Here is an 11307-nt window from a genome sequence, read left to right on the forward strand (position 1 = left end):
GATATTGCAAGTGTGTGTAAAGCAATTAAGAAGATGGATGGGGAATATCTTGGAAATAACCGGCTCAAGGTAAGGAAATCCTCCCGTGGACTGTATCCTTCTCCTTTACTTTCATGTACATCATAAGATGTTTGCAGCAGCGTAGTTTATGGAAGTAAGACATTTTTTAATACATAGGTCAGATTAGAGCATGATGCTTTCAACCACCACCATAATTGGGATTAATCAGCATTTTTGTTGGCTGTCTCAGCAAGGAGCCCCAGGATTGAATAGACTTGGAGACTGACATTCCCTGGCCTTAAGGTCCGTGTCTGGTGAGGCTGTGCTGGGAAGCTGTGCCAATACCGATGATAAACAGAGGCTGTCAGTCCCCAGAGATGTCAACCTGTCACTTTTTAGATGTGTTCAAATTGTAGAAGAACCAAATGTTGTCAAACACCGTATTTGTTTAAGCATGCAGAATTATTTTCATTAATTGCTGTTTGATTTTTGTCTTGCTTGCACCTGTGCGAGATGCTAATTTTAGAAAATCTGTACAAATGCCTAGCTTTCTTCAAATAACTCTTTAATTAGGCGTGCTCTGTTCAGTTAGTTTAACGCTTGTGAATTGTACTGATGGAAGTTTTGCCCTTTTGTGTTCAGCTGGGTTTTGGAAAGAGCATGCCTACAAACTGCGTGTGGTTAGATGGTCTTTCTACAAACGTTACGGATCAGTATTTAACTCGACATTTCTGCCGATACGGGCCTGTGGTAAAGGTAGGTGGGAGGCTTTGGCGTGTGGTTTGACGTTGTTACTGTCTTCCTTTCTTCCCATCCTGTCCTTTCAACCCCGACTGTCCAGGGCTTTATAGCTCAGGTAGAGAAATTCTCTCTGGGGTGTAATTTGGCCGACAGGGCGCTGTAGCTTTGCATCCTGTTGATGTGATACGTTGAGCGGTTGCTTCTGGTGTTTTGAAAAAATTAAAAGTATTTTGAATGAGCCGAGATAATGAGTATTGGAAACCATTTGTTGCTCTTGTGCAGTACAGTCTCTCCCGAACAAAATTTCTTTAGAAGGCTAACATTGGAGGAACAGCAGTCTAATTATGTAGTTACACTTGTGCATGCTAATTACATAATTAGACGTAACTATATTTTTTTCAGCAGACCAAAAAAAAAGACTTTTTAAAAGCAGTTAGGATAGTCGCACTGACAAAAGTATGTGAAAGAAGAGAGAAAGTCAATGATGGTGCAACATACCCGAATCGCACAGTGGGAGTGCATTACCTGCCCTGCTGTGGGTCGGTGCTAGTGATTTATGCACATGCTTAAACTTAAGCGTGTGAGTTGTCCTCTGTATTTCTTTTGGACATTGATGTGCTTAAAGTTAAGCGATGTGTGTAAATCTTCGCAGGATCAGGGTCTTGCCTCCTTAAAGGATTTTTGTGGGTTTGTGTCACAGCTTTGACATTCTCTATTGTAGCTGTTGTTGCTTGAATAATAAGTTTATGTTGCTAAAGGAAGCTAATATTTGGAAATTGGGCGTTTAGCAACTGACGAGTGGTACTGCAGACTGTGATAACAAAAACTGTTTCCATTTTGGGATTAAATGTTCCCTTTACCTTTTTTCCCCCCTAAAACACATTGGAAATTTTTCAAAAAAACTAAAAGTAAACAAAGAGAAACTACAAAACTCAGTTGCCAAAGAAAAAAAAAAATTAAAAGTAAAATACAGAAAAACAAAATAAAGGCATAATATACCTCAAGCCACAATATCCACAATTCAAAGCAGTCCCGTGTCCTTTTATTGTCTCTTCATTACAATATGCCTCATCAGAAAAGCCTGGAAATTTACCTTGCTAAAAATTATTTTCTTACTGGTATCCTCATGACTTAGGATTTTGTTGGGACTGACATTAAGTCCTGTGGATGAGGCTCTTATTTGGTTTTTGTTTTGTTTTTTTGTTTTTTACAGGTGGTGTTTGACCGCTTAAAAGGCATGGCCCTGGTTCTCTACAATGAGATTGAATATGCACAAGCAGCTGTAAAAGAGACCAAGGGGAGGAAAATCGGTGGGAATAAAATTAAGGTGTGCAGAATGACCTCCAAAACAAAAACAAAAGAGAAACAAAAATTGTATTTAGGCCTTACCCCTTAAATGCTGGCATTTGCAGAGTGCCAGTCAAAAGGAATACTTAAGCGGGACACCTATGTCCCAGACATCAAAGGCTGAAACTATTTTTTTATACTCGGCTTATCAAGATGTTAGGGTATCTTGAACTGTTACTTATAAAGCCTTTTCCAGTATTCTGCCGTTTGTTTCACTGAACTTGTCTCTCTAAGCTCCTGAGTGTTGGTGTCCGTGTTACTACCTCGTTTACCCAAATCCAAGGCAAACTTTTGTCCGTCTTCATGTCAGAGAAGTGAAATCTTGAGGGTGTGAGTTGCCCCAGGATGACACACCACTGCATTTCACCTGCTCCATGCTGATGGCCAGGCTCTTGACTTGGCCGAGGCGATCTGCAGTGGCTTTGCATGCCGTAGTCGTGGGGTACGGCCACTCAGGCACGCAGTCTGCTCTTGCGATGGCAGCTCCTTCCTTGTAACAGATTAAAACCATTAATAATTAAAAATGCTGCTTAAAAAATAGATAGGAAGTACTTTTTCGTGGAGCAACGCAACGTTTACAGGGATGTCTTGGATTTGGGTGAATGTGGTAATACCTGTTACGACTGTCCCGTCAGTTCCGCTAATTGGGGACGTGAGGTGTTGGCCAACCCTCTGAATTATCTTCCTCCTCCTCCTTTCTTCTCTCCTAAAAAGTGGGTAATGATTTCAAGCATGTTTTCTCATCTGGTGTATTAACCTAGCAACTTCACACCCATTGGGGTTAGGAGTTGGATATACTGTAGTTCCTAAGCGCGGTGGTTGCATATAAGTAGCCTTTATATGCAGTAAAATGTGTGGTCATTTGAAAGTTTCGTATCTTGTGTTTGTGGGTCTTGCTACTTAGCAACTTTGGAATAAGCAACACCCATGATGCATGTATGTTTGTGGCTCCACTGCTGTGGTTATACAAATATCTAGGCTGATTTTTTTAAAAAAGAAGGAACTAGAATGCTCAATATTGTATTATGTGGTGTACACGTAGTTAAATCCATTCTAATCCTTAATTTTTTGCATCAGCTATGCCATTAGCCTCTTAATATTGACTAGAAAACATCAAGTCTTCGAGTAGCTGGAATAGGGAGCTGCAATTCAGGAGGCTTGGTTCCTTTCCCGTCCCTGCTTTTGCCTTGCTGTATAACCCCAGGCAGATAATGTGGAGTCTGAAACAGATTAGTAATACTGACCTGCTATAGCACTGCGTTGAGATAAAAGGGACTTTGGAACTTTAATTGGAGTCGTAGTATTAGGAACGTCAATACCACGATAATAATGTGTATTTTTCCTGCTGGTTTACTGAACAGAAGCCTCTGGTCTGGCAGCTACAACAACATACCCCAGTAAGGAGGTAGTTGTATAGCTCCACGCAGCTACGCTGAGCTAAGAGAGAAAGGTCTTTATTCCTGGGGATGCGTAGGGCCAGTCCTGAGAAGCATTTAACATTTTTTTGTTGAATATTATCATCCCCATTTTCAGTTCTGCTCCCACCTTCGGACTGCAACAGACAGCTGAAATGTTGTCAGCATGGGATGTTTCTCTCACTGAACGTGGTTTACCCTTTATTTTTCAGGTGGATTTTGCAAATCGAGAAAGTCAGTTGGCGTTTTATCATTCCATGGAGAAAACGGGTCAAGATATCAGAGACTTCTATGAAATGCTGGCAGAAAGAAGGCACGTGTCAATACCTTTATTTCGGAATCTTCCTTTTCCAGCATCCTCTTAAGTGCAATTAAACTTTCTTCAGGCTGTAATTATTAAACAAACACTTGATTTTGTTCCTCTCAACTTTATCCTGCTTTTTCAAGTTTTATTAACAATGCTTTGACATATTTTTACTGTCTTTTACTTTTTCAGTATTTTTTTTTTTTTAACAAATTTAGGTGGTCAGACTTAAACTGTGCAGATTAAAGCAGACAGGATATCGCACATCTGAAGCGTAGTTGGTTACTGAAATTCATACTTAGTTGGAGGTTTTGGCTGTCTGTGTGATCTCTATATTTAGTATCCGGTTACTGTGATGGGTCACCAGGACACAGTTGTGAGTCATTTATCATTTCTTAGGAATGCAAAGAATAGCTTATCTGTAACGCCTTCCCATACCCCTCAAGAGAAATGTATACGTTAACAGGTGTATATACAGTCTGATAAACTACTGCTGCTCATCTGTTGAGCAGAGAGTAAAACTTGGTCTTCCACAGTTTAGTTTGTTAACTTGAGAAAATAATAAAATACGGGTGAGGCTGCAGGTTGGCTTTTTTTTTTTTTTTTTTTTGCTATTTGACATGAAAAATGTGTTCTGTGTTGACGTCCATCTGCAGCATCTGCCATGATGGTGTCTGGCCTTTTTGCACATGCTGCAAAGGCTTGTGTTCCCCCTGCATGGCCGCTTATCTGCAGACCCGGGCTGAGAGCAGCCTGGCACAGAGGCACTCCGCATTTTATGCTTTTTTGTTCCTCCAGTGGCTGAATAAACATCTGTGTTTTTGTTACTAATGACTACAGTGAGGGCTGAAAAGGGAAGCATTTTCTTTTTGTGTAGGTGCATTTTCTTTACCTTCAGAGGCTGGCTTAATCGTTAGGATTCTGGTTTACCTATGAGTAAGCCCAGCGTGATGCTGATTGTACCTGTGCACTAGATAAATTTAATGGGGTTTTTTTCAGCAAAATAGATTGGTCTAACATATATGCAAAATTGCCAGATCTAGAAGCAAGGAGGGTTTGGAAATTGGCAATCAGGATTTGCATAATGGAAATAAATGTGTGCGTTCCCCAGTCCTTGCCAGATGCTGTGATATGCCAGCAAGCAGTCAGTAATAATTTCCCCTGAACTACACCAAATTCAGAACAGAGAAGTGCATTATTGGATGTGTTTTAACGCACAGGAGTCAGCTGGGCTTCTCTTTGCCATGAAAGAATTCTGAGTAGAACGCTCATTTCTGGAACAACGTGACACTTGGGTACACGTTAGTCTTGTATTTCCTTTTTTGTCATTATACTCACATAGTCGTTATGAGATGCTTAGGAATAATGAATCACGGAGTGATCTGAGTGAGCTCTGCAGCGAGTCTTGTAATTCTGCATCTTCTAGTCCACCTCTGAGCTCCTCCTGGCAGTTCACCGTCCCTTGCAATGACTCCAAGATCTGCACTAACGAGGTTCTCTTAGGCTGTAGTTGTAGCCAGTCTAAATGGGACCCAAGGAAAAAAAAAACCAAACAAATCCCATGATTAATTTTTTTAACTTTACAGCTGCCTTTCACAGTGTCCCACTTCACATGCAGAATGAGTTTTTTGTCTCCCATGTTTTGTTTCTTTCTGTTCTTTTTCAATTTTGTACATTCCTTGAAACATGGAACCTGTCAGCTTTTGACATAAAACGTAAGCTGTGAGGCTAAATAAATGTATGTGAAATAGAGTGTGCAAAACAGTCTGCAACAGTGGAGAATTGGAGCACCAGCTCTATGCCGCCCTGCTGCCAAAGAGGGCGTGTTCAGTGTTACAAATGGCTTATTTTTGCTGTTTGGAGGTATTGAGATAATAACGCTAATTGCTTGATTTCTTTTGCTGAATGCTTCCCATGAACTCACCTGCTCTCATAAATAACCTGATTTTTTTGTTGTTGACTTGGTCTGTAAATAGGCAATGTCAGCATGTCACATGCAGCGAAAGAGCTAATTTTGGAATTAAATGGTCACTTACAGGGTTTGGGAATTTTAAAGAAATTACTGCTTAGTAATGGAGAGGTTCCACCCTTGAATTTTGACTTGACTCATGTTTTGAGAGGTAGGTTTCAGGTTCCTGAGATGGGGTGGTCTTCACCATGACAGAGTGCATGTTGAGTGTACAGGTGCTATGTAGGTTCTCCCTGAGTTTAATGCAATATTTGAATTTGGTAAAAACAAAGCAGTGAGGCTGATGGAAAGATACTTGGCAGAGCTATCACAAAACGACGAATTAACTGCAGACGATAATTGATAAGCTAACAAAGCATTTACTCCACTGCACACCGATTCATTATTAAATCTCTGTATGAAACTATTTCTTTAGTATTCCTAATACTAAAGAAAGTATCATAAAATGATTCCCCTACATAGCAAAGTAATGCAGTGCGTTGGTTGAGAAGGAAAACCAATTTGTTTATTCTTATATTTAGCAGAGATGAAAGAAGAGGATCTTATGAATATGCCCCTGATCGTACTTACTATGAGACTGTTCGGACTCCAGGGACATATCCTGAAGATCCTCGGCGAGAGTACCCAGCTCGAGGCAGAGAATTTTACGCTGAGTGGGATCCCTACCAAGGAGACTACTATGACCCACGATACTACGACGACCCACGCGAGTACAGGGATTACAGAGGCGACCCGTACGAGCAAGACATAAGGGAGTACAGTTACAGGCAACGGGAGAGAGAGAGGGAGAGGGAACGTTTTGAATCCGATCGGGACAGAGACCACGAACGGAGACCGATTGAACGGAGCCAGAGTCCGACGCACTCCAGGCGTCCGCAGAGCCCTGGAGCGTCTCCCTCCCAGTCGGAAAGGCTGCAGAGCGATTCGGAGAGGAGGATTTACAGCAGGTCATCGGATCGCAGTGGCAGCTGCAGCTCTCTGTCTCCTCCACGATACGACAAGCTTGACAAAGCCCGTGTGGAACGTTACGCAAAAAATGAAAAAACGGAGAAGGAGCGTGCTTTTGACCAGGAGAGAGTCGACAAGGAGAAACGCTTGGTGAGAAAGGAAAAGCCAGAAAAACTAGAAAAGGAGAAAACCGACAAGCAAAAACGAAAAGCAAAAATCCATTCGCCCAGCTCTCAGTCTTCTGAAACGGATCAAGAGAATGAGAGAGAGCCCAGCCCTGAAAAATTGAAGGGCAACAGTAAACAAAGTAAAGAGAGAGGTGACAAAGAAGGGACAGCTAAAAACCGCCTGGAATTAATGCCCTGTGTCGTGTTGACCCGAGTGAAAGAAAAGGAAGGGAAAGTTATTGATCAGCCCTCTTTGGAGAAACTGAGAGCAAAGCTCGATAATGATACTATAAAATCCCCGCTTCTTGAACAAAAAACACAGACATCTCAAGCTGAGCAAACCAAGTCTGATCAGTCTAAACTGGAACCTGTCAGAACCAAGGTACAAAAAGAGAAAGCCCTTGCCAGTCACGTAGAAGTGGTGGATAAGGAGGGAAAGATGAAACCCAAAAAGCACTTGAAGACGGAGCAAACTTCCGAGGGGGCTAACGCGGTAGATTTAGACAAGTTGGAGGCTCGTAAAAGACGTTTTGCCGATGCAAGTCTGAAGCCTGAGAGGCAAAAACTGGAAGTAAAAAGAAGCAGCCAAGATGAGGAGGATGCACGCATGGTTTTGAAAAAGCAGCTTGATGCAACGGCTTCATCTAGAGAAGCAACCATGTTAAGGGAAGGGGAATTAGAGAGGAAACCCCTGAGGAAGGAGATGCTTAAAAGGGAATCTAAAAAACTCAAACTGGAAAGGCTTATTCCTGTTACTAGCCCCAAAGAAATTCAAGAGACTCTTAACGTTGGTGGGATTGGCATGCGTCCCACCCTGGATCTGCAGGCAAGGCTAATGGAGGCAGCTGATGAACCAGTGGAAGTTCAGGAACTCTCTTCTAAAAAACTGAACCCAGTAAAACCCCAGCATAAACAGGTACAGCTACTAGACGACCAAGGAACAGAGAGAGAGGACGCAAGGAAGAATTACTCTGGTCTTCCTGAAGACACACCTGACCATAAACTTGGCCAAGAGAAACCTCAGTCAACTGATGCAGAGGAGAAAATTGGCATTGACATTGACCACACGCAAAGCTACAGGAAACAAATGGAGCAAAGTCGCAGGTTAAAACAGCAGCTGGAAATGGAGATAGCGAAGTCTGAGAAGTTCGGCAGTCCAAAGAAAGATGTGGATGAGTATGAAAGACGGAGCTTGGTCCACGAGGTGGGAAAACCTCCGCAAGATGTCACCGATGACTCTCCCCCAAGCAAAAGGAAAAAGACTGACCAGTTTGACTTCGAAATTAGCACTAAAAGAGAAAGAAACTACAGAAGTTCTCGTCAGGTGAGTGAGGACTCCGAAAGGACGTCCTGTTCCCCTAGTATCAGACACTTCCCTTTCCACGAAGATGAAGACACGCTCGATTCTCCGAGGCTAATGCCATTAAAGGAAACCAAAGAGTCACCTAAAATAGAAGAAAAGGGTCTTTCGTACTCCAACATGACTGTGAGGGAAGACTCTCTGAAATTTAATCCTTATGATTCCAGCAGAAGGGAGCAGATGGCAGAAATGGCTAAAATAAAACTATCTGTACTGAGTTCTGAAGATGACTCGAGTAGGTGGGAAACACAAGTGAAGCAGGAGCCTGGTAGAGTTGATATCAGCTTTCCAAGCAGCATTGTCAAAAGAGACAGCATACGCAAGCGGTCTGTCCGAGACCTGGAACCCGGGGAGGTGCCGTCAGATTCGGATGACGACAGTGAAAACAAGCCCCATTCCCCGAAAGCCTCGTCCTTGTTAGAGAGTTCCAGGTTGTCTTTTTTATTAAGGGACAGAGAAGAGAAGTTACGTGAAAGAGAGGAGAGACTGTCGAGTTCCTTAGAAAGAAATAAATTTTATTCTTTTGCGTTGGACAAGACAATCACACCAGACACAAAGGCCTTGCTTGAAAGAGCTAAATCTCTCTCTTCCTCCAGAGAAGAAAACTGGTCCTTTCTAGATTGGGATTCAAGATTTGCTAGTTTTAGAAACAATAAAGATAAAGAGAAGGTTGACTCAGCTCCGAGACCTATTCCATCTTGGTATATGAAAAAGAAAAAAATCAGGACCGATTCAGAAGGTGGAAAACTGGATGATAAGAAAGAAGATCATAAAGAGGAGGAACAAGAGAGACAGGAACTGTTTGCTTCTCGTTTTTTGCATAGTTCAATCTTTGAACAAGACTCCAAGCGCCTGCAGCATTTAGAGAAAAAAGACGACGATCTTGACTTCATTTCTGGTAGATTGTATGGGAGACAGTCTTCCTCCGATGGGACGAACAGCGCGGCTGATTTGGTGCAAGAACCGGTGGTTCTCTTCCACAGTAGATTTATTGAACTAACGCGAATGCAGCAGAAAGAAAAAGAGAAAGATCAGAAACCAAAAGAAGTGGAAAAGCAGGAAGATAAAGAAAACCGGCCGAAAACACCAGAAACGGTTCCTGATAATAAAGAACCAGAACATAAAACTTCCTCAGTGGTTGGTCCCTCTTCGGTTGCTGTCGTACCACAGGAACCATCACCAGTTGCTTCTGAGAAGGTAGCAAACGAAAAGGTAGTGGTGGAAACAGCTTCTGTAAAAGAAGAAAAACCGTCTGAACCTGCTTCTACAGCAGAGGAACCAAAACCTTTTCCTGAAGTTGCTGCTCCTGTCAAAATCGAACCACCCGAGCAAACTGAACCCCCGCCAGTCGTAGAAGCTAGTAAAGAAGTTGTTGCTACAATCCTGGCACCAGAGGAAGACGCTGTGGCCACAGAGCATCCTTCATACTTGGATACCAAGCCTCCTACTCCCGGAGCTTCGTTTTCCCAAGGAGACAGTGTAGATCCAGAACCTGAAGGTGCCCAATTGATTCCACCTCCGCTCAAGGTCGTTCAGAAGTCCGATGAGGCTGCTGAGCCTAAAGAAGAAAATCCTCCACCTTCTGCCAACGCTGATGCTAGCGCGAGTCAAAAGGTGGAGGCGGCTGCTGAGGTCCTGCCACCTGTTTCCGACAATGATATGGAAGTCGAACCTCCAGTTGTTGTGAAAGATAAAAAGTCCTACAAGAGTAAACGCTCCAAGACACCTGTGCAGTCGGCTGCAGCTAACGTCACGGAAAAGCCCGTTACGAGGAAGAGCGAAAGAATTGACCGTGAAAAACTCAAAAGGTCGAGCTCTCCTCGTGGGGAGATGCAGAAGCTTTCCGAATTGAAAGTGGAGGCGGAGAAGGTTTCGAGGAACGCTGCTAAATCCCCTAGTTCTGCTGCAGAGCCAGAAAACGTGGAGCCAAGCTTGCCAATAGGCCGGACTAGGCGCAGAAATGTAAGGTCAGTCTACGCTACCACGGGCGACAATGAAGGACCATCTCCGGTGAAGGACTCTGTGGAGGTCACTAGATCCACCAGGAAGAGAGGGGAAAAGGAACCACAGGACACTGTGACAACCGTTCCTACGACCCCGAGGAGGGGAAGACCTCCGAAAACCCGCCGTAAGCCGGAGGAGGATGTCTCTCCAATAAAGACAGAACCGGTACAGCAAGAGACGGAGGACACTGAAAGTAAAGATGCTGCGGAAGCTCCTAAGCCTGCAGAAGGTTGGAGGTCTCCTAGATCCCAGAAGCTAACACACGGTCACTCATCAGCTGCTGCCAGCCAACAGGGGAAGAAAGGGAAGAACGAACCGAAAGCTGATACCTCGGCTGAAGCTGAAGATGCTGCTGAAAGAAGCGGCCAGGAATCGAGCGTCAGTGACAACAGCAATAAAACAAAAGTGACTGAGAGAGAGACGGCAGTGAGCGAGCAGAAACGCGATAGGAAGGACCTGGATCAAGAGAAGAACCAGCTAGAAATCCCCACGGTTGAGATCATTGAGAAAAAAACAGCACCAGAAAAGGTTACGAAATCCAAAAGGGGAAGGTATAAAAATACCAAAACTGTCGTAGATAAAGCATCCGTGTGTCTCAAAAATGTAGAAATACGCCTCAACGTGGACGAAGTCAAGGGCGCCTTGCGGCCGACTGAGGAGGAGGCAGAGCCAGTGGCGTTGTCACCGGCCAAAATGAAGAGCCCCCAGAAAGAGGACATCTTGCCACCCCATTTTGCTAAGAATGAGATGGAAGATCCATTCCCCGAAACAGAAAAAGAGGTGATGCGGGAGCCAAAGCAGTCCCCTGAAGCTGCCCAATTAGCAAAACAGATTGAACTTGAACAGGCCGTGGAGAATATTGCAAAACTCACCGAAACTCCTCCGTCAATTGCTGCCTACAAAGAGCCGACGGCAGACGTGCCTGAAGTTCGTCAGGAGGAGGAAGGAGATAAACCTGCGCATCAGGCCAGTGAAACGGAGCTGGCAGCGGCCATCGGCTCCATCATCAATGATATTTCTGGGGAGACAGAGAGCTTTCCTGCACCCCCAAC

At 43.7% G+C, this 11307-nt stretch overlaps 1 protein-coding gene across 1 annotated transcript in view; it reads left to right on the plus strand.

Annotated features, from left to right (window-relative positions):
* Positions 1-11307, plus strand: part of SPEN (spen family transcriptional repressor) — a 23195-nt gene that overhangs the window by 5026 nt on the left and 6862 nt on the right. Inside the window, 5 exon segments of the mRNA XM_010281980.1 lie at positions 1-69; positions 643-756; positions 1955-2068; positions 3716-3816; positions 6298-11302. The exon segment at positions 1-69 is cut by the window's left edge and continues 78 nt beyond it. Of these exon segments, the coding sequence (XP_010280282.1) occupies positions 1-69; positions 643-756; positions 1955-2068; positions 3716-3816; positions 6298-11302 (5403 nt within the window).

The sequence above is a fragment of the Phaethon lepturus genome, unplaced genomic scaffold (assembly GCF_000687285.1).
Source record: "Phaethon lepturus isolate BGI_N335 unplaced genomic scaffold, ASM68728v1 scaffold22132, whole genome shotgun sequence".
Lineage (NCBI taxonomy): Eukaryota > Metazoa > Chordata > Aves > Phaethontiformes > Phaethontidae > Phaethon > Phaethon lepturus.